Source organism: Colletes gigas, unplaced genomic scaffold, assembly GCF_013123115.1.
Source record: "Colletes gigas isolate AHSC1104 unplaced genomic scaffold, ASM1312311v1 Colletes_gigas_Sc00002, whole genome shotgun sequence".
Taxonomy (NCBI): domain Eukaryota; kingdom Metazoa; phylum Arthropoda; class Insecta; order Hymenoptera; family Colletidae; genus Colletes; species Colletes gigas.
Window position 1 is genome coordinate 27,176 of NW_025106631.1, and position 23,025 is coordinate 50,200.

Below are 23,025 nucleotides of genomic sequence, written 5' to 3' on the forward strand. Positions count from 1 at the left end.
AGTTTCTTGTAAGTCACGTAACCTCTTGAAAAGGCCTTGTCCTTTTGTTAGTCTTAGGAGCGTCGATCGACTCCAGAAATGCTGGCGACGCTAAGGAAGTCATAAATTTCCTTCAAGGGTTGTTCCCTCGATCCTCGGAGCAGAGCCTAGGTACTTTCTCTTCCCACGTGGGCACCCCGCTGTGTAACGGAAAAGCGCGACTCCACCGAGTTCCCACCACCACCCGAAGACGGAGGGAAAGTTAGACGCCGATTCGCGGGGGCGTGCGTGCATCGGAAGGACGGCCTACCGCTTGGATCTGATGCGTCCTTCACCCTGATTGGACTACGAGGATCTATGGGAGGACTAGGAGGATTTGGCCAACGACTTCGGCGAGGACCTCGGAGGTGACTTCGAAACGCTACGATTTTTCTTATGTCATTGCGTCTCTAACCGGCCTTCGGACCAGTAGAATAAAGTACGAAGTTACCGAACGAAAGAGTTCTCTTGTCTAGTTTTATTATTAAATTCCCACACTCCGACAAGCAGAGCGGTTCTGCGCTCCACGGGCACCAACCCGCGTTCTTATCTCAAATTCCCCGCTAAAATACGCGACAGTACAGAACTGAACAATTTTAATCACGACATTTTTAATGTGCATGAACGATGGTGGATAATATTGTAACAGAATGCGTTTTTCTTTATTTATTATACAATTTTGAATGTATATGTGTAATGCTTGTAAACCTGGGCATGTGTTGCTGGATACCCATTTAATTGGCGTAGATATGTTATAAAATTAACTTTAGGTATAATCGCATGTTCTTGCTTGAATAAATTTGTCGTAGTATTGGATTTTCAAGCATAAATATATATGTAAATGATCTTATTGTACTTTTAAAAATCAGTAATTTAATTCGTTTCTACTTTGGGGGCGAAGTTTCTAGCAAGTACCAGGTTTCCCTTAGAGGTCCTTTGTTAACGAAACGCTAGGGACTTTCCTTTTGAGTGTTTTCTGTACAGCATTTAGTACATATATTGTACTTACATTGTACAGCGTCCTGCACGACATATGTATAGTATGACGTATGTGTATAAGAATTCAGTGCAAGGCCTAACACTTTATAGTTCAGTTGAGCCAACAAGTTGGTATGGTTGCTCGATCCGTTCTTAATGCGAGAGAGGGAATTAAAAGCAGAGTGAGTCGAGTGTTACATAGGAAGTCGCAGTGGTACGGTGCAACAGAAGGTGTGTTAGGATTGTAAACCTGTGAAGTTTTTCTATGATAAATTTACTTGCATATACGTCGCAGGAATTTTAATTAAACAAGGTAATGCCCATTTAATAGTTGGTTTACGGTTCAGAGTTCGCTTTTGGTTGTAAGTTTACATAAAAAAAAAAAATGGCATTTTATTAATAGCCAAAGTAGATTATTTTGGCCTACTTGGACGAAAAAATTCAAGATGGAAGGCACGACCATACACACACCCTTCGGTACAACCAATCAGCGTGCTAGTTTCAGCTCTTAAGGCTAATAACCTTTGACATCCATTATATTTATACAAAGGAGACAGTGTAACGTAAACACACTTACCTCTTGAGATAAAAAGAACACAATTACTTTGCGCCATGCAAAGTTATAAAATATGAAAAGTTGAATTTTTTAATGCCACTGATGTGTCAATGTTTTAAGTGTAACCTATTAATATACATAGAACGTATCTACATACTTACAAACATAGTATACCAAGTAATTTTTTAATAGAAATTATTTATGTAATTTTTTAAATGTTAAATACACACGTATATGATTATATGAAACGGAAGTTTTGCATGTTGTGATAAACATCTTGGAAATGCATTTCGAACGTCGTTTACACTTGTTTTCAAAACTCCATATGGAACGTCATAAAAATATATTGCCTGCATATTATTATGATACTTTTAATTTTCCTTTTGTGCATTCTTCATTTACATATTATGTTAATCAAGTGTTGCATCGAGATATTTTACGCAATAACGTTTCGTTCGTGTATTTCTTCTCTCTTCCTCGACGCAATTGGATCTTTTTTTTCTCACATTGAGAAAATGTATACATATTACGTACATACATCGAAAACAGCTTGAGTAACTTGGATATCTCGATAACCGAGATTGAGAAAAACAATTTTCATCATCATGTACGCGACTTTTAATCGAATGTTTTCTTTCTCGAATCTCTGCGTCGTTAAACACAACATTGGTGTTGATATTTTTGTTATTTCGTATGACCCACATACGTAAGTTATGTACGGTATAGTAAGGTATGTACATGTATAATTCGAATGAAAAGTTTGTTTCCGTATCATTTGGTAGATTTACAGGAATGTGCGTGATATTTTGCCACCATTAATTTACCTGAAATACGAAGAAATTATGTGACGCCTTTTTTAGAACATAAACAAATTAATGTAAAACATGCGTTTCTTTTCTAGATTCATATTTTATATGCACATTAGTTATTCTAATATGTGTGTACATACGCGGTTTATTAAAAACATCGGGTATGTTTTGATCATGAAAACATTTATTATTTTAATCGTGTCGTTGAACTAACCGATAGTGACGTGAAAGAAATTCAAGCGTATGTTCGTTACGTCAACTTATCTTTAAATTTTATAACGCTTGTCTTATCGTTTGCAGCGTACTTACGCGTAACATTTACTTCGATTAATTAGGTCTCGGGTATTTAACATAATTATCAGATGCAATTCAACAGTGATATATGTATACGTCTCGTGAACATGACGATAACACTTAATGTTTGTTACGTACATAATTGAATACTCGAGATCAAATAGGTAATTGTTCGTATGTATGATACTTATAGTATACATATGTATGTACATATGTATATCGAAAAGTAAGTAAAATATCAAAACCAACAGATTGTAGATTTAACGAAATTTTACTATTCTATTTCGGTACATCGTTAAATTATATGCTATTAGGTTCTTCCTCGTGTTAATTTCTAATTGGACAATTTCCGAAACTCTGTGTCATCTGAACCTACATAGGTACTTACGTAGTATGTATACGAGAGAGCTGGAGAGAGAATAATCCCTGAATGGAATACAGATTCAGTGATATGAAGACCTCGACAATTCCGACAAAGGAAACAGTTCCGAGAATTGAGAAATAAGTAAACATAAGCTTGTCCTCGGTGTCGAAACAGCTGAAGATCGTATTGCTGGTACTTAAACGACGGACAGCAGCCATAAATCGAAAGTCTCGGAACACGGAAGAGAAATTGTTTATTTATTTCCATGGCCTATGCCCTAAGCCTTAATAACGTTGAATTTGGCACAGAAATAGGTAGAATCGACGTTGTTTAACACGTCAAGTGTCACTAACACTAACTATATTGCTTTGTGTAAAACTTTCATACGGTTTTTCTACCGACATTGTCACTGTTACGGGTAAAGTAAAAATTGTTTCAACTGCACCGCGATACGAACTATAAAGACAACCGGCCGAAGAAAACCGTTTCTGAAAGAATAGTTTACAAATTGCAATAAGTTACGTACAAATAAGATATACGTATGAAGATACACGTGTAATCTTATCGCAACCTTAAATACATATTCGATACATATGTATGTATAGAGGGTGGTCGGCCGCCACCTCTGGGAAAAATTTTAATGGGAGATTTTAGTGGGTAAAATAAGACGAAAATCAAGAATACTAATTTATTGACGGAGGCTTCGTTAAAAAGTTATTAACGTTCAAGGTTCCGCGCGTACTGAATTCTTTTCTAGAAAGTGGGTTGGATTTCAGGGGTATGCGTATTCACCAAAAATGATTCTAATCGAGCCCCGCTCGATATTCCTCGTTTCGTCTTATTCTGGTCGCTAGAATCTCCCATTAAAATTTTCTCCCAGGCCTCGCGGCCGAACCCCCCCCCCTAAATATTTCCGGTCGCTAGCATATCGGTGATATCGGATACCGCGGCTTAAACGATAAAAAGAAAAAAAAATAAGCTTGGCGTTTAACGTGGTTAAAGGGAACCTATTATTAGACCGCGGATGTATTGCATTTACGACATATGTTAATATGTATGTAGAATATACATTGATATATTAGCATTTTGTATAAATACATACATACGTGTATGTATATCATTTGGGTACGTTTAGTGTATGTTTTTTGTATTCGTGGTTTATGTTGGTCGAGTCTTTGGAACAATTGCGAATTACAATATGTATGTATGTACCCTGAACAAACTATTATAAAATCTATTTTCTGCCAACGGATACTTCCAACGTTGCAATCGGTTGTGTATTAGAGCAGAAAGGGTTACATAGGAAACGAGAAAACCGGTTGCGTTCGCCCGGTGAAGCTTCTATTATCGCGGAAAATAAATAGCTAACAATTATTTGGTGCGCTAAAAACTTGAGGCATATAATAAGAATGAGAATATAGATAGATTAGGAAAGGTTGAGGCTTCGTTGAATGTTCGTTTCGAAGGGTACTGTTAGCGTATGCGCATTATTTATGAATAACGATCAAATGATAATTACTTGCCAAAGAAGACGGTTACGCGACAATCTCATTATGATACGATTCAATCTAATGCAGTTAATAAGCAAGAGCATTCGAGGCATAAATCTGTCACAAACTGAATAAAATATGTACATTTATAAATGAAATCGTATACCCGACACCGGTGATCGCGGTCACCACCGGTGTTACGCGATCTAATGCCATTAGAAACAATTTCATAATTGAATTATCGGATGCAAACAAAGAAAGAATATGAAATATGTGTATCTCGTAAAATGCAACAACGTTTACAACTGGCCGCCGTACCTTAATATATTTAATAGATGAGCAAAAAAAACTCTATAAATTTATTGTAACCGAGCCAAAGCTTCTCCCAATTTCTACTTTCGAAAAATAAATTCAAAAATCTCTAAAATCTAGAGCGAAGATACGTAATTCATTGTGTATTCTTCGTTTGTATTTAATTAATAAAATAATTCGATTCTTACGAGGTCTCGTAGTTTCTGAATTTTTTTTCTCTTTTTAAGACCATTATCGATTACGCAGTTTGCGTATACGTATACAAATAAATATCTATTGTAATACAATAACATCGCATGTGCGTGCTACATTACTAGAAATCGTGAGAGTGAAATTTTAAATTAAAAGTAACATTACATAGTCCACCAGTTGACCTTACTTAAAGAGTTGCACGTGCAACGTGCACACATCCATGGGTGAATGGTTCCCGTTGCAGTATCGTTACAGTAGGATGCATATTGAAGAAATACCCATGTTTCAGATAATAAGGGAAAAGTAATTTAAACGTAAGAATTTGCGACAGGAAACATGGAATCGTGTTCACGCAATTATAGGAAACAAAGTAGACGCTGCAAAAGAAAGGTTTTTAGATATGTATCCTGATTAGAAAAAATTAAAAATTAAGTAGACATCAACCATGAAATGTTGATTATTTATTACCTATAATATAATGCGATCTATCGAGGATGTAGTCGTTCGATATTTTTCTCCGTTAGTTGTGTCGAGTTAATTCTCTATACATACATATATTGTTGTTATTTATTAAGTTTCGAACGATACTGTCTCCGACCGGCAAGCATGATGTCACGATGGACTTGGAATCTACAGCAAGATTGAGTAATTGTTAGCTAAAATTATTGCCGTTTTTTTCCAGCCAGGCGCATACCGTGCAAAGTCCAAGGTTATATAAGACAAGCGTTCAAGCAGTATGTAATTCAGTCCTGTCCACGGATGAGGAGAGGCCGGCCCCCCTTACGCGGTTTGTGTCCCCCCTTACGCGTCCTATTATATCGCGGTATGCTTCTATCATGTAGGTATGTATGTACCTACTACGTGCACACGATGCACGTATAATGCAACATCGAGCAAAGTTCCATACCGACAACCAGAAAACAGCTGTTTGACACGATTGTGTTCTGATCCGGTCACAGCCATCCTGATCCCGACTCCCATTTCTCTGGACTTTTATTTTTATTCAAACAATAGATAGATCAGGTACTTACCCAAGTAGCCTATCGCGTTCAAAAACAATACAACTACGCACTACATTGTACATATTGCCTTCCACAGGGTTGTAAATTTCTTTCAAGGTCCCATGGTACCACCTGTACCATTACCATTCTGCGTATTGCATTAATTTAACAGAAAATTACGTGCGCTTTATCCGATTCTAACAAGTTGAATTTCTCAAATTTCAGATTCGTATTTAAGAAACAAATGATATGGCGGAAGCTCACGCGGCTGTAGCATTTAGTTTTTCTATTACTCACGAAGGATGGGATGTTAATTTTGATAGAGAAGTTTTACACTTGGTGTGGGCGTCGGGTATCCGCTCTTGGAAAAAGAGGTTCTTCAGATTTCTTGTAAGTAAATCCATTGGACGAAATTTCCGCGAACGAATCTCTAAAAAGATTATTTACATATTTCAGAACAACTTGAGAAGCGGAGTGTATCCTGCTTCTTTGCAAAGCTTATGGCTTACCATAGCTGTGGTAACTGCAATCCATTTCGCAGGATACAAGGTACCTTACGACCTTGTCGGTAAAACCGCGCCATACCTTTCAGGGTAAAATTAAGTTCATTTCTGTGATCGGTAAACTTCTGGACGAGGATCATACACATTATTATTGATCATATCCTGTTGTTTTTCTCTATCGCAAGGTCTTGGATACTGGCACACTTGGCAGGATCGTTTGTAGTTGGACTTGTTTTATGGATGGTTGTGATATATGCGATTCGATACACGTTAAAATTATTACTTATATACAAAGGATGGATGTACGAATCAAGAGAAAAAGGATCTACCGTTTCGAGGGGCACGCGAATTTGGACTTGGTTGGTGAAGTTGCTCCTTGGATGGCATAAACCGATGCTGTACAGCTTTCAAGGATCTTTACCGCGGCTACCGTTACCATCTGTAAAAGACACTATGGCGCGGGTAAGATTAACCAAACTCGTCATCATTTTCTATCGGTCAGTTTTCATTTATGTAATACGAATGCTACCAGTTCCGTCCATCCTCTGCGATACTAAAACACATTACATACGCTTAGTTTGGTAAACGCTAATTCATTTCACGCATTTCAATAGTATTTACGAAGCGTGCGGCCATTGCTGGACGATGAAAATTATACTCGTATGGAGGCATTGGCCAATGAATTTCAAAATGGAATCAGCGTAAAACTTCAGCGTTATCTAATTTTGAAGTCCTGGTGGGCCACTAATTATGTTTCCGATTGGTGGGAAGAGTACGTTTATTTGCGCGGCCGATCCCCCATCATGGTGAATTCAAACTTTTACGCCATCGACGCTATTCTCATGCATCCTACTACCGTACAAGCTGCCCGTGCTGCAAGCGTTATTTATTCATGTTTGCAATACAGACGCCTGATCGAGCGACAAGAATTAGAACCGGTCGGTGAATAATTTCCTTTCCGCTCTGTCGAATAGTTTCATTTTACGATTTCCAATAAACAGACGGTATTGTTTTCGTATTTAGATTCTGATTCAAGGCCTAGTACCATTATGCTCCTGGCAATACGAAAGAGTGTTTAATACTACGAGAGTACCGGGACGCGAGACGGATAAAATTGTGCATTACCAGGATTCGAAACACGTGGTTGTCTACCACAAGGGCAGATACTTTAAAGTTCTTATTTATCACAAAAACAGAATTCTTCAACCCTGTGAAATCCAAGTGTATGTTGAATACATATACATATTGAGACCTTTCGTTAAAGATTTGTTCCCAATTATGCGTATAACGAGTCGTGTATGATTACAGTCAAATGCAGCAAATTTTAGACGATAAATCGGAACCGTCGGACGGCGAAGTAAAGTTAGCTGCATTAACAGCCGGTGAAAGAACAGCATGGGCGAATGCAAGGGAAACGTATTTTGCGAAAGGAGTAAATAAGGCGTCCTTAGATCTTATTGAAAGAGCAGCATTCGTAGTTGTGTTGGACGATATACCATACATATACGATCCGGTAAAGCAATATATTGTACAAGTCACGGTAAATTCTATTCGCGAATTCTCAATAGATTCGTAACGTTTTATATGTATACGTATTATTAGGATGATCCCGAGAAATTAGATCAGTACGGTCGAATTCTATTACACGGTAAAGGATACGACAGATGGTTTGACAAATCTTTTACTTTGTGTATTGGCAGCAATGGCAGAGTAAGTAAAATACCGTTCTAAATATTAATTTATAACAGAATCTGGTATACGAATCGTAAATATTTCATTATATTTCACAGACCGGTTTTAATGCTGAACACTCTTGGTAAGTTTTTTTTACAAATTAAAGTATTAAAAGTCATAAGATGACATTAAGTAATTTATAAGTACATATAAGACAAGAATATGGTTAATATCGTATTCGATATAGTTTGCAACTTGCATCGTAAAATTTGAATAATTATACATACTCCTAACAAATAAAACTACCATATACATACATATTTTTTGTACAGTTTTCTATGCAAAGATATATGTATAAATTCGTTGATCGTGTTAACGTGACAGTATCATTCTATTCGTTTAAATTTAATTGTGTGTCGGAGCAAGTATACATACAGTATGTACATATATCACGAACAAAAATACTATAAATTCGAAATAGATTACGTTAAAATCAATATTATAATGAGAAGTAATGAGTAGGGCAGATGCTGCGGTGATGTCACATTTGTGGGAGTACGTGATGGCTGAGGAAATCGTCGATAGAGAGTAAGAATCCAAGTTCACAGTTTCGGGTGTATTAAATTTCATTCGTTACTGAATTTTCTACTTCTTTTATCTCATTCATCTACTTTTACAAGGCGTAGTGAAAAAATAGGATCGAAAACACGATATAACTTTTATACATACACGACTAACCGCTTGATGACGGCGCGGCGGTCAAACGAGAAAAACTCAACTTGCGTACAGTTATGTGAATTTACTTCGGTTATTAATAGAACAGTAAATATAAAATAAAACTCGAAATCATCGTCAATTTGAATCATCTACGTAAATTCTGCCGTCTATTTGTTTTATCGGTACCTCGATTATTGGTGATTTTAATAATTGATTGAATTCACGTAATTTCATTTTCATAATAACAGTTTAATGAATTTTATTTATAATATGCTTATTAGGGCTGATGCTCCTATTATGGGATCTCTGTGGGAATATGTTATCGCTAATGAGGTGAACATGGGGTAATTGTCTCTCATATTTCTTATTTTTTAATAACATAATCTTTATCTTATAATGTTTCTAATTGTAAACTACTAATTTGAGCATTATGAATTCCAAGTTTTACTATACCTCTGATTTAACTTGCGCCCATTGTATTTTTTACTAATTAATTTTTCACTAATTTTTCACTAATTTTTCACTAATTTTTCACTAATTTTTCACTAAGACTTACGGGGACGAAATCCGACTGCATTATTCGAAATGTAGCGTGTTCAAGACAGTGTATTCATTTTTTCACTGACGACAACAAACAACGGTGTACGTATGTACATATTTATTTTAATGCGGTCGGATCTGTTTTCCTTGGGCGCACAGATACATTTAAATTCGTCAAAATTTAGTCATCTACATACATACGCATGCATATACATACAGTGATACTACGTACGATGCGGTATTATCGTGTCTCGTACTTTAACGATCTTGCTGGAATCCTATTACAGATTTACGAAAGATGGGCATACCAAAGGTGCACCAGAGTTCACGCCTCCGCCTCCTACTCGACTCCAATGGGATTTAGATGTAAACTGCATATCTGCTATTCAACAGTCATATCAAGTAATGTATAATAAATTAATAATATTTCCAAGATACGTTTGGAAACATTACAAACGTTCAAGTATTATTTACTTTATGTATTTGTAACATGCAGAAAGTTTTGTTAAGAAAGAAACAAAAACAAAAAACTCTTCGTTATTAGGTTGCACAGACGTTATTAAACGACGTCGAATTACGCATTTATGTACACGATGCGTATGGTAAAGGCTTCATGAAAACCAATTCCATGTCACCCGATGCATATATACAATTAGCTCTTCAGTTGGCCTATCACCGTGATTCTAATAAATTTAATTTAACGTACGAAGCTTCCATGACTAGATTGTTCCGCGAAGGAAGAACGGAAACAGTGAGACCATGTACAATCGAGTCTACAGCGTGGGTGAAAGCAATGGAAGACAAGGAAGCGACTGTGAGTGATCAAAGACGAATACATGATTTTGTTCATTTTAAACATTTTACGATACCTTATTGAAAATTCGTTCGATCGCGCCACCGTTCTCTCTGATCTATGTTACATCTGGAAACCTTTATTGTCATTGTGCAGGTGGATCACAAGTACAAATTATTGTTGGCTGCAGCAAAGCAACATCAAAAAGCTTATCAAGACGCTATGTGCGGTAAAGGAATAGATAGGCACCTGTTCTGTTTGTATGTAGTATCAAAATATTTAGAAGTCGATTCTCCCTTTTTAAAGGTGATGTTCTTTCTCTACATACTACTTTTCTAATTTGCTCGTAAAGCGTTGTTAAGAATGTTTCCTTCCAGGAAGTTTTAAGCGAGCCGTGGAAATTGTCTACTTCGCAAACCCCACACGGTCAAACCTCGTTAATAGATTTGAAAAAACATCCAAATTGTATTTCCGCGGGAGGCGGTTTTGGCCCTGTTGCCGATGATGGTTATGGCGTTTCTTACATCATTGCTGGAGAAAATCTACTATTTTTCCATATTTCGTGCAAACGTACCTCTCCCGAAACGGTAAGGACAATTATTTTCACGCGACTATCGCCGCTATCTACATACAAGTTTCTTCGCGACTAAAATTACTTGGAATGTAACTGTGTTTCTGGTTACTTTTAGAATGCCGCCAGATTTGCTAATCGAATAGAAAAGGCATTGGCAGACTTGAAGCTTTTGTTCCTGGAAAGAAAGAAACTTCAAGCTCAAAAGAACGGAGCTATGTAATTACAGTGTAAGAAGGAAAAATACATTCATTATGTATTAGCGGAAATTTCGTAATACGGAATACTTTTTTTTTTTTTTTTTTTTCCAAGTGTTCGTAAAAGATCGTATATTCGATCAGTATTATTAAAAAATTTCGTTATTTCTATGCTTGCCTAAACAAGTTCTCGACACGATAGTTTTAAACAATATCAACGAAAGGAACCAAGTACAATTCATCCGACATATAAACCGAGCTTTTTTCATCGATTTACTTGTAATATTTAAGCAATTTTATTAACGAAAAATTTCTATTTTATATCCTTTAGTACTGTACATTGAATGGTAAAGCGCACAAAATCTAGCTATAGTCATTTTTATATAGATATTTGTTCGAGAGATTTTTAAACGAAAATACGTCAATTATAGCAATCGATAAGATTTAATCGTTCGAAATTTTAAGAAATGGTGTTAACACTTGAATACTTTTGCTCTTGGATACTTTCTTTCTAAATGATGGACGAGTTTAAGGGAAAAATAAACAAAAGTATGTAGAAGACTGTGCCTCGCAATAAAAGTGTAAAGCGGAATTTTAATTAGACCGTTGACTGGACAATAGAATCATATTCTATATTTTATTGCAGATGATAGCCTAAATGTATGTTCGTTACAGTATCGGGCTTAAGTATTCAAAGTAAAGATAAATAACGTGTTATAGTTGATCTTTTTATATGAAGTATACATATATGAAAATAAGCAATTGAATATTGTTAACTTTACATTAATGTTAAGGATAACATTCACTACTATATTTTGTTACCCCCGATACTATACTTACAGAATGGTTGATAATATAACAACTTCAATGCAATTATATAACATTACATTGTTAGAATTATCGAATTAGTTAGCAATACAATTCGCGATACATTGTGTAATATTAGATAAATACAAAATGAACTTTGCGTGAATCTCAACAAAAGCAAGCCAACTATTTTAATTAAATGTGAAAATTTTTACAAGTTATTCATGACCTTAGAAATTGTATATAGCGACGGCGCATCAGTTTTAATTAGTATAAAAATATGTGAAATAATACGCCATAAATTAATATCTGCAACCTATCAATGCAAAGTTTTAATATTATAAATAGTTTTATATGTATACTGTATTAATCTTTTTACTATATCTTTGTTAAAATTATATTTTCAGGTATTGGTGCTTTTAATGTTTTAATAATGGTATTTTACAATTTTAAGATTATACTATGTATATTTATCTACTCGATGTAAAAGAAAATAGAAGAAAAATGAATAAACAATAATATGGAACAGTTATACATACATATAGTATGTATATTGCAGTACATATATCGATCGACAAAAATCCTCGTAGAATTACTAATGCGTAATACGAAATATATTATCATATTTCAAGAAGAAATATTTGCAGTATATTTTTTTTTTTTAAATGAAAAATGTCGAATAACAACGAATTCGAATTGATCGTTGAAATAACGGTAATTGGATCTTTTATTCTATACATATGTATAACGTACAAGATACATATGTAGTTTCCTTCTTCGTTTAAGTTTCGAAATGTTTGCAACGTATAGGGTAAATGTTCTTCATCTTTCTGTACCGCTGAAATAAAAATGTTTGTAAATTGAGGATTTCTATGTAACGGTATAATATTTGTCAAACGATGCTAATACAATTTTGACGAAGTCGAGTTGCACGTCTTATTTAATAACGTAAATAATGCTTACCGAACAGTTTCCTTATAACTTGATCATTAATGTGCGTCATACAAAATATATTGTATATTATAGAAGAACGTCCCATCTAATAATAAAACTAATTAAAAAAACACCGATCGAGCATATTACCAGATTTATAGTCCAGAAATAGGATCAGATTTTAGAACACGTCCTTGTTTCAGTTCCCTCTTATTTTCGACGGCGTAGTCAATCTAGCTTAATTTTCATTCAATGACCGTTATGTGCACGTGAGTTTTTGTTTATAGAAATAAAAAAAAAATCACAGGTAGAAATTAACAATCGTTAGAAAAAGAAACGTTACACGAATAAAAAGAGAAAAAACGTGAATATTTCTTTGTAAAATCATTTCAACAAAATTATTGGCCAAGCTATTTTATCGATAGATGAACAGGGGTACGGGTACGGGTACGGGTACGGGTACGGGTACGGGTACGGGTACGGGTACGGGTACAGAAATATGTCTAGAAACAAAAATATCTGAAAGGAATGTTTATTTTAAACGAACGAAATAAAAACTAGAGTGTTTACTGGTATCGTTGGTAAAGGGATAATTGGCTTTGTTTGGGACACAGACATGGGTAGGTTCTACAAATATTTCAAATTTTAAGTATAAAACAGTTTGGGACGTAGGCGACATCTATGAAAGAGATAGGTGTTCGTAAAAGCATTTAGATCGCGTGAAAAGTTTGCAAGTTCGTTTATTTAGAATAAGATAATAGCCGGTAGGAAAAGTTTTTTTAGTAATCGGTATAGTGGCGCATCTATTTTAGCTGTCGGACTCGTGGCTACGGTTAAGCTTACGCGCCGCAAATTAGTGACACGAGCGTGACGAACGCGGAGTGATTGCGTACTGAAAATAAACAGAGAGTAGTGGAGTGGTGACAGCAGCGCGGGTCGAATGATGTCTTCGCCGAGTAAAAAGCCCAAAGAATTGGAGGATCCAGGTTCCGGCGAAGGCGTTGAGTCGCGAGATTATGACATTGAAATACAAAAGACACTCGAGGAGATTGACGGGTGTCAGAATCAAATCGATGGCCTCAATGAGAAAGCCAGCGATGAAATTCTCGAGGTTGAGAAGAAGTATAATAAGTTGCGTAAGCCCTACTTCCAGAAACGGAATGACATTATCAAGAGGATACCCAATTTTTGGGTCACTGCAGTATCCTTTCACACGATGACATTACATCCTGCTCGATAATAATTACTAATGTATCTTTGACGTTTCTTGGCAATACCGGCGTCCACCGGCGCTAGTCGCCATCTTGCCTACTTGTATACGTACGAAAATACGTATAACTACATGCGGTCACGCTGAATATGATACACATTTATTTTTATGGGAATTGTTTCTTAAAATTATTCCAGCCATAATGAAATACGTCAGTTTGTTATTACGTACGATCCGTTCTTATTTTCTTTCGCATGCTTGCACCAATAACAAATGTGTTTTTCCTTCTCGTAATAATTTTTTATCTCTGTTTAAAATTTAACGTCGAACCGTACTCCCTTAACTTACATTTTATTGTGTTTTCGGTTAATTCTTCGTTTATTATGTGTATGCTGGGGTACAATATAACGTTACCATAAATTATTAGGTCATGTTCCAAAGCGACGCATCTACGCCGAATGCATATAAAACACAAACGAGCAATTTTTTCATTAACAATCGACAGAGTACAAAGTTTTCCTATTCCGTTTTCTATAATTTTATAAGTTTTTTTTTTTTTTTTTTTGTTTTTTCTTTTTTTTTTATCAGATCCAGTTAGTTGTACTTGTTTGGGACAAAACACCGTTCTATATGACCAAACTTTATATTTTTTCCTTCGATGTTGATATTAAATATTCAAAGTCACTTAACGGTAAGACACATTTCTTTTCATAGAAATTATTCCAACATTTGTTCCTATTGTGCTTTCAGTTACCGGTTCCTTTACTATGTATGTACCGATAATGCGTATCTTTTAATATTACTAATATTAAAACATTTAAAATCCATTGTTCGTTATATTAAAAATGTAGTATATATTTATAATTATAAGAGTGATCGTCGAAACAGGGAGACCTAAATTATCTTGGAAATATCACTGTATTTTGGTAAAAGTCCACAAGTTGTTTCCAAATAGTGTTAAACCCTATGTAAATTTCCTTATTACGTACACAGTTTGTAAACAACAAAGAAATAGCAGAGATATTAGAAGAAGATGAAGAAGATGCTCTTCGATTTTTAAACAAATTAGAAGTTGAAGAATTTGAAGATATTAAATCTGGTTATAGAATCAATTTTCACTTTGATGAGAATCCATATTTTGAGAACGATGTTCTTACCAAGGAATTTCATCTAGGTTCTTCTGGTGAGCACATTTCTAAATTTAAATATTGTCCCTAATTATGGTTTTATTAAATATAGACCAAGTATCGTTCATTTACCGTTTTAATCGTTATGCCTAAAAAATTTTCTTGTTTTTAATATTCCCAACAAATCTATCTGTTTAAATGAATTTGTAAATAACGATTGGAAAATTGGCGAATATGGCCAACATCGAAAAATGATACGTTTAAAATTATTTCACTTGAAATGAAATGAAATTTAGTTGGCGAATTTGCCCATTGAACTTCTCGTTTGATTCGGCTGTTAAAATCTACTTTGATCTTGTTTGGTCGTAGTTGTGGTTTTATTTCGTAATTGATTTGAAATTTGAAAAATCGACGAAAATATTGTTTGAAAATTGTCTGTTTAAATTGAAATTTGAAATGGAAAATCAATTTTCGATGCTACTCATATTAGCTATGTATACATATGTATTTAGGTGAATATTAAGACTATTATCGAATAATCATAGTTTTAATGTATCTCCTGCTTTTTTGCAGGAGATCCAGCATCTCAAAGTACATCTATTCGTTGGAAAGAGGGTGCAGATTTAACAAAAAGAGCAAAAACCAAAGCCCCGCTAAAAGGACGCAAAAGGCCGTTGAAGCACAGATCATTTTTCGATTGGTTCACGGACCATGGAGATCCAAGTTCAGACGAAATAGCAGAATTAATTAAAGACGATATGTGGCCTAATCCATTGCAGGTAAAAATTCTTTTCTTTCTACCGTGATAAAAGTAAATGTTGAAATCGAGACAATAAATATTTAATATAACGTAATTATATCGTTTCCAGTATTATTTGGCACCGGACATGGACGTCGAAAACGGTATCGAGGGAGACGGCGAAGATTGCGACACGGAAGAAGAAGAGGACGAAGAGGAAGATGGTGGTGCGGACGATGGGGACGAAGCAGGAGAGGGTGAGGAAGGGGACGATAGTATAGTTGTGGTCGAAGACGATGTGGATGAAGACGAAGATGAAGAAGAGGCTGTGAATGACGAAGATGATGGAGTAAACGAAGAGGATGATTTGTTAGTCGACGATGAAGTGGATCGTGAAGGTAAAAATATTTCTTTTCGACGGTTTATTTTGCATCAAGAACCGATTTATTTGATATATGTGTATAATTTTATAATTGTTGTATTGCAGATGGTGACGGAGAAGACCCGGAATAGAATTAAAAGTTGATTTTTCACAACATAGACATTGAAAAGAAAAAGAATCACTGAAAATACACATCAGATTGGTTGAAAATAGATGATGTTTGCAGGACTGAAAATATTGAGCCATATGAATAAACCTCGGGATAAGTTTTGGCAACTGAATTTAACAGGCTTCTTTTGGCTGTTGAAAAAGGATACTAACCGTGTGTGTATAAATATAGAAATATTTATTCGATCGTGCTGAAAGTAACGAAGGAAACAACGGCAGTCCGAGTCAAGTTAGATAGGTTTTACTTTGCACTTTATTCGAAAATAGTGCCAGAATGCAGTACGAATTCCCTTAGTTGTATTCATATGGCCTAGTCATTCTCTATTATAGTGGGCATACGATGAGAAACACCTGTTGAGCTTGATCATGTTATGAGTATATTAAGAAGAAAAGAAATTATAAAATATGACGAGATAGAGGACAGGTGTTTTTTTTCGTCTTGTTTTATCATAAAAATCTATTCCATCGCATTTCTTCCAGAACGAGGTGTTTTAGATATTTTTCAGAGTGACAATACCCCATAGTTATATGTCGAGATTTACAGCATTTCATTTTTCTCATTGAGAGATCTGTTATATGTTTTATTGATGGATCACAGCCTTGAATAATTGCAGTCGCAGTCTGTTTAATACTACCAAAATGTAAAGATAATTTTCTGAATTTTGTATGTTCTTGATAAGTTTGGATATTTTTAACAAACAACCGACAACATATCGCTAAGAATTATAATTGTGTATCAATGTAACAGTGTATTTATACAGATGAGTGATATCTATACGAAAGTATAAAACCTAAATACAATTCATGATTTTATTTTTAGTACTTTTTATTATTATTATTATTATTATTATTATTATTACGTTTTTGTCGCTGACACGCTGTGACGTCGTAAATTTACTCTTTTGACGAGTGTACAAAGGTTTTGATAAACCCACCGGTTTTCGTTACATATTTATTTCCGCTATAACGATGTTTTAACGTTAATAAAAATGAATGATATTGTAGCTATCTGTGTATGTATCAGGTTCAACACTATCGATTGCGTATTTGCAAGTGTTTTTCTATACGGTGCAGGTAAATGATAAAAAATGTATTCTTTTTAACTTCTTCTTTTTTTTAAACATTGTACGCCACCAGTGTGGCAATGCGTACAACATAATGATTAAAAGAATTTAATTTTAATTGAAATTTGGTGCATGTGAATCGGTGGTTGATGGAAAAATAACCGTTCACCGTGTTTGTTTATAGCGATTCGAAAAGTTGGCTTTCCAGTGAAACATTCTCGACATCTTGCTTGAACTTTGAATCGAAATTTGTCACGTCGGCTATCAGTTAACGGAAATTCACCTCGTTCTATTCTTCCAGACTTTACATAATAAAACTTGTCAGTTTCGCGAGAAAAAGTAAAAATATATCGCAAGCGTTTTTCACAGGCGCGTAGTTCGACACGCGCTTCTAATTCTAAGGGCACCTTTTCACATTACTGTTAGAATCGAAAGGTGAACGTTAGAATGAGGAGTACATAATCACAACCCCCCTGTTATATATCCCGCGGTGTGCCAACAAACAAACTAAAAGAACGAAGAACACATTGCGATTGATTTTTAGACTTCGGTGCGAATAAATGGTTCTATTAAATGGTGGTTTGATCAGCGTTTACTCTCAAGTCTAGGAAAAATCAAATAATTACGCCGCTCAAAATAGATACGCTATTATATCTGATTTAATTACTCAAAAATTATCCAAGGAACATGTTTTTAAATAAAACTTGTTTATTAATAGGTCTTGGATAAACCAGTTGCGAATCAAGAGACGATCTTTCGATTAACATGAAATTATTATGATATTAAAAATAAAAATCTCTTAGAATAAGATTCCTATTTTTCTACTGAATGTTTAACATTAGCAAAGTAAGCAATTATTTGATTCCTCCTAGAAAGCGACAAGGTACGCTTTTCTACGACGTAATTGTCCTCTCAATAAATTAAACGACTACTGTCTTGAAATAATCAGCGTTAAACGATGATAACGCGTTCAAGCAATGTATGTGTATTCATGATGGCGTCGAGTTGGCACATGGTCGCACAAAGGATACCTGTGTCCCGGGATCAGCGAATAGACACGGAACAAGCGCATAACATTTTTCAAATCGATCGACGTATTCGTTATGCGATCATACAGCAAACGAACGAAACAAAGTTGTCACTTTGATATAGGAATGAGTTTTTATATTTGAAACTACTCATAAATAGAAATACGCGAACTTGAGACATTTTAATACAAGGATCGATCAAACATTTTACTCCGACATATATATATATATATATATATATATATATATATATATATATAGTATATATAGTATATGTATATATTTTTTTTTTTTTTGTACAACGTTACTTGGAATTAATTGAAAATTGTTGTATCGTCGATTTTTTTCGTAATGTCCTCTCACGAATTACTTTCCTATAATTTGTTGTATAACTCCCCACTTGTCGATAAAGATTGCTTTCTGGAGACACTGTCTTTCTTTTGACATCAACCTGAATCGTGATCCTCGAATTGTCCTTTGAAAGAAAACCGAGTGCTCGAGGTTTCGGTGTGCATTGTTGTTTGTAGAAACGAGTTGACGATTTCTATGTGTTTTACGAAATAGTGCTTCATTTGTCATTACATTTTTTGCCAACACTACAGAAGATTGAAAAAAAAACAAAAAAGAGAAAAAGAAATGAGAAATTAATATGACCAAGGAATAAAATTAAACGAAGAAACGATCATAAAATATAACGAATATATGTAAGTGGTAAATATAAGATTTTAATATTTAAGATTTTATTGTTCATAATATTAATAAGATGTACAAGATTTGTGCAAGAATTTTACAGATATATGTAGTGGTTCCTAGCGATGTAAAGTAAATCAGGAATGTGAAAGAAAACGACGATTATCCGAACCAATTTCAGTGAGAAAAGTCTTGAAACAGAGAACAATACATTTTCATGAAATGTATGTATGTATGTATGTATGTATGTACATATTACTATTTGAAGAGTATATTTCGCTTTGTGAGCCAAGTAGTGTTGTCATATTGATCATTAAATTGTACATTTAGTTTTATCAAGTATAGTAATCTTTTATGTAGCAGGTATAGTTGAAAAGATTTCATCGGTTAATATCTACATACAAGTAAAATAAATATTTATATGAAACAAATTGATGTAGTAAGTAAAAGAAAAAGTTCAAAGATCTTTAGAAGCTATTATGTTTTCTGCACACATGATTTCGGATCGAATATGTTTATTGGTTAAACTTGTTTTGCTTCGAAAATAGGAATTGGAAAACACTAGATATAGTTTGTCAAATTGTTTTATTTTTTTTTTCTACTTATTTAACTAATTCTTACATTTTTAGAGACATTAAATACATAATAAAATAGTTTCGTTCATGTTTTAAATATGCAGTAAATTAAGTAAGTGGTGTTAGATTTAGTTAGCATTAGCATCATTTATCCTTGTTTGGATAATCGACGTTTATTTTCATTTTATAGAAATACAATTTTTAGTTAGATTTACCAATTATTTAAGTTACTGTTTCTTAGACAAATATTAAATTTAATTGTATCGAAATATGTACGTTTTGGTAAGAACAGTCGACTTTCGTTTTAATGTTTTCCCAGTAGTTATTTCGTAAAGAAAAAACACGAAGAAAAAAAAAGAAAAAAGTATAAAAACCCAAGGAATTATATTTTACGATAAGTAATAATTGTAGGCGTCAGTGCTTGTAGTAACTTTCTACAGTAGGTTCTACTTACTATTATTCAATTAAATTGTATATATAGAATAGTATTTTATTATCTATTAAATTATTGATTTAAAAGTAAATATTAATAAATTATTTCTTTCGCACGATTACATATATCGAAACGATTAAGGTTATACTATGTATAAGATTTTACGATCAACGATCTAGTTTTTATGTACGAATATAAAACAACACGTCTATGAAAACATCGAATGGTACTTTGCTGAAATGTAAGTATGTACATACTTTGATCGAATGGATGAACTTCCGATTGTTCGTTACGAGGGTTCCCACGATTTTTCAGCTCGAAAAATTATTTTGCAAAAAGTTGAAATCACTTTGTGGATTTAAAATAAAAGAATGTACAAAAATCCTCGTTAAAAGTCTGAAATTTTCGTTAACGGGGTTACACGAACATCAAATAATGTACAATATATTTGTGTGTCTTTCAGGGTCTTGTAATCCTGCACTACATTGGGATATTCTATGTTGTTCGTCGATCGGAATTCTTTTTGTGATCAGAATCTAGTCTGCATTACGAAATCATTGTGAAATAAATCACTGTTTATGTATTTGTTTGTCGAAGAGAGTTCGGTTGCATTGTCGAGGGTGAATGTGCGCGTCTGGGAGGGCTGTGTAAGATATCTAACGAAACTTCTTACCTTCCTCGTTATTATATCATCGTTACGTGTTGTTTGTCCAAAGTTGTCGGTTCCCTGCTACGATACAAGCAGACCGTACACATGCTGGCATCCGAGGAGGACGCAAAAAAAGACGTTTCAGGTTCGACGAGGATGCGTAAGCGTGCAGACGGCCGACGTGGATGGCGAAATATTCGACTTTTTCACAACAGAAGACACTGTGACTCGGGTGTTGGACGATCGCCACGGTGTTGCGCGTGTCACGGTCATCGCAACCCCGTTAACCGACGACGGTTCTCGGTCGACCGGTTGCTTTTCGCGGTGAAAGCTTTCCCACTGGCTCTCCGATCGAATTTCCTCGACAATGGTTTCCCAATTTTTCTCTCGATAATAATTGTATCGCTCGTTGAAAAAACGGCCCACGTTACCGACGTTTCGACTTGGTCTTACCTTGAAACAGGTGGTCGGTACAATGCGCGATTCGTACCTACTTAACCTCTTCACGTAAGTAAGTACCTCTTCGATGTAATTTTTCAAACGAATACCATTTGATTTCGTTTAAATTTACTCGTACAAGGAATGGCCACGAAAAAGTATACATTTGTTTTACAGAATACTCGGTGAATGTGAAAATGTGTTCGTTTTAATATACATACAGGGTGTTTGGCCATTGGCCTGGAAGAAAATTTTAATGGACGATTCCAGAAGCGAAATGTAAGAGGAAAATGAAGAATAGCAATTTGTTGATCGAGGCTTTGTTAAAAAGTTATTAACGTTTAAAGTTCCGCCTGTAGAACGGGAATCTGCGAACAACTGTGTACACGCTATACATATGTATAGTGGTTCTCACTGAAAAAAACCTGTAAGGCTGTCGATGAGTCGGTAAATAGAGTTTCTCGTGCAGAGCGAGAACCATTATCGCATACACGCGACTGTACGCAGGTTGCCGTTCTACAGGCGGAACTTTTTAACGAAGCCTCGATCAACAAATTGCTATTCTTCATTTTCGCCTCTAGAATCTCCCATTAAAATGTTCTCCTTATTAGGCCTAGTGACCGAACACCCTGTAGAAAACTCGATGATGATGATGATGATGATGATGATGATGACGACGACGAGTACTTACTTGAGAACTTGTGACGAGTCGGACTCGTAATTGTAAGGCAAGGGGTTAATAACGAACACGATTGTATAATTTCTAATTGCGAAACGATCTTTGCTTACAGCGCGAGCGTAATAAATAAAAATAAAATGGCATCGTTGGCCCCGGATATTACGGAAATTCGCAAGATAAACAAGGCGTGTACTGTCCACGGGACGGCGACAAAAAAAAGGATCGTTTGTGGTCGTAACAGCGAGCGGGTAGCATATGCCGCGGAAGTCACCAGTCCTATGATGAAGATGCTCTCGAAACTCCTAGAACGGACTGCGTTTTTAAAGAGAAAGAGACACGGTTCTAGCAGCGACGAAACTAATGTCTGCTGTCCACTCGAGAACTCGATAAGAGCTCTTTCACACGAGCGAAACGACGAGTCTTCGGCCGATAGAGCCCTTGCCTTGCTCTTGCCTTTAGAAATTGTTCCAAGTTTCGAAGCCCACGAACACTCGAACGCGATCAGACGCTTAGAAATGTCGAAGGTGTTGGGAGTACCAAGAGCTTCGATAGCAGAGTATTTTTAATATTTCAAGTAAATAAAGTTCAGCTGCTGAAATAACAAAGAGAAACGAGGTCGCTTTTACCAATCGGAGATGCAACCCTTGAAACTTTTGCGCTCGAAGCTATTATATAGCTCCCGTAGATCAATTTAGAAAAAAAGTTATACTGAACTGATGTAGATCCGTAACAGTTTGAATTTTTTTCGTTTTAATTCAGAACCGATGAACAAATTTGTATGGGAACGTGACTGTTTTGTAGAAAATGAATTACAGAATAGTGGGAAGCGTAAAGCCAAGTAAATGATGGCGTTTTTATAGAAATTTCGTCCAGCGTGCAACAGTTTGAAAGGTGTTTCGAGCACTGGTTCTGACTGGATAGATTGTACGGATTTCGGATCGGTGCCATCGCTAGATCGGTCGAGCGCGTGTGCGCGCGCATTTAAAAGAGAGGAAGAAACGCGCGGGTGGGGTTGTCGGGTGGAAGTGGAAGTGGAGAAGCGGAGGATCGAAGAGAAATGAGATGCGCATAGAAAGGTGGAGAGAAGAAAACGG

The 23,025-nt window shown here is 35.2% G+C and overlaps 2 protein-coding genes across 5 annotated transcripts; both read left to right on the plus strand.

The window, feature by feature from the left end:
* The first annotated feature begins 1,105 nt into the window (after window positions 1-1,105).
* LOC122399745 (carnitine O-palmitoyltransferase 1, liver isoform) lies at window positions 1,106-12,220 on the plus strand. 3 transcript variants are annotated; one of them, XM_043400665.1, is made up of 15 exons: window positions 1,106-1,309; window positions 6,240-6,404; window positions 6,471-6,607; window positions 6,703-6,979; window positions 7,132-7,455; window positions 7,541-7,740; window positions 7,826-8,030; window positions 8,120-8,227; window positions 8,308-8,333; window positions 8,714-8,779; window positions 9,736-9,850; window positions 9,993-10,262; window positions 10,398-10,547; window positions 10,619-10,828; window positions 10,931-12,219. In XM_043400665.1, exons 2-15 carry the CDS (start codon window positions 6,264-6,266, stop codon window positions 11,033-11,035), a joined length of 2,334 nt encoding a protein of 777 aa, XP_043256600.1. In that variant the 5' UTR covers window positions 1,106-1,309; window positions 6,240-6,263; the 3' UTR covers window positions 11,036-12,219. The 3 variants fall into 3 exon arrangements, with proteins under 3 accessions (XP_043256600.1, XP_043256608.1, XP_043256617.1); XM_043400673.1 differs by lacking the exon at window positions 8,714-8,779 and adding an exon at window positions 9,190-9,252 and having other exon boundaries at window positions 10,931-12,218; XM_043400682.1 differs by lacking the exon at window positions 7,132-7,455 and having other exon boundaries at window positions 10,931-12,220.
* A 1,395-nt stretch (window positions 12,221-13,615) lies between these two features.
* On the plus strand, window positions 13,616-18,678 carry LOC122398291 (protein SET). Of its 2 annotated transcripts, none has more exons than XM_043398014.1 (5): window positions 13,616-13,950; window positions 14,953-15,142; window positions 15,660-15,865; window positions 15,956-16,223; window positions 16,313-18,678. In XM_043398014.1, the coding sequence occupies exons 1-5, from the start codon at window positions 13,690-13,692 to the stop codon at window positions 16,336-16,338; spliced, it is 951 nt and encodes a 316-aa protein (XP_043253949.1). In that variant the 5' UTR covers window positions 13,616-13,689; the 3' UTR covers window positions 16,339-18,678. The 2 variants fall into 2 exon arrangements, with proteins under 2 accessions (XP_043253949.1, XP_043253957.1); XM_043398022.1 differs by having other exon boundaries at window positions 15,669-15,865.
* The last annotated feature ends 4,347 nt before the right edge of the window (window positions 18,679-23,025 follow it).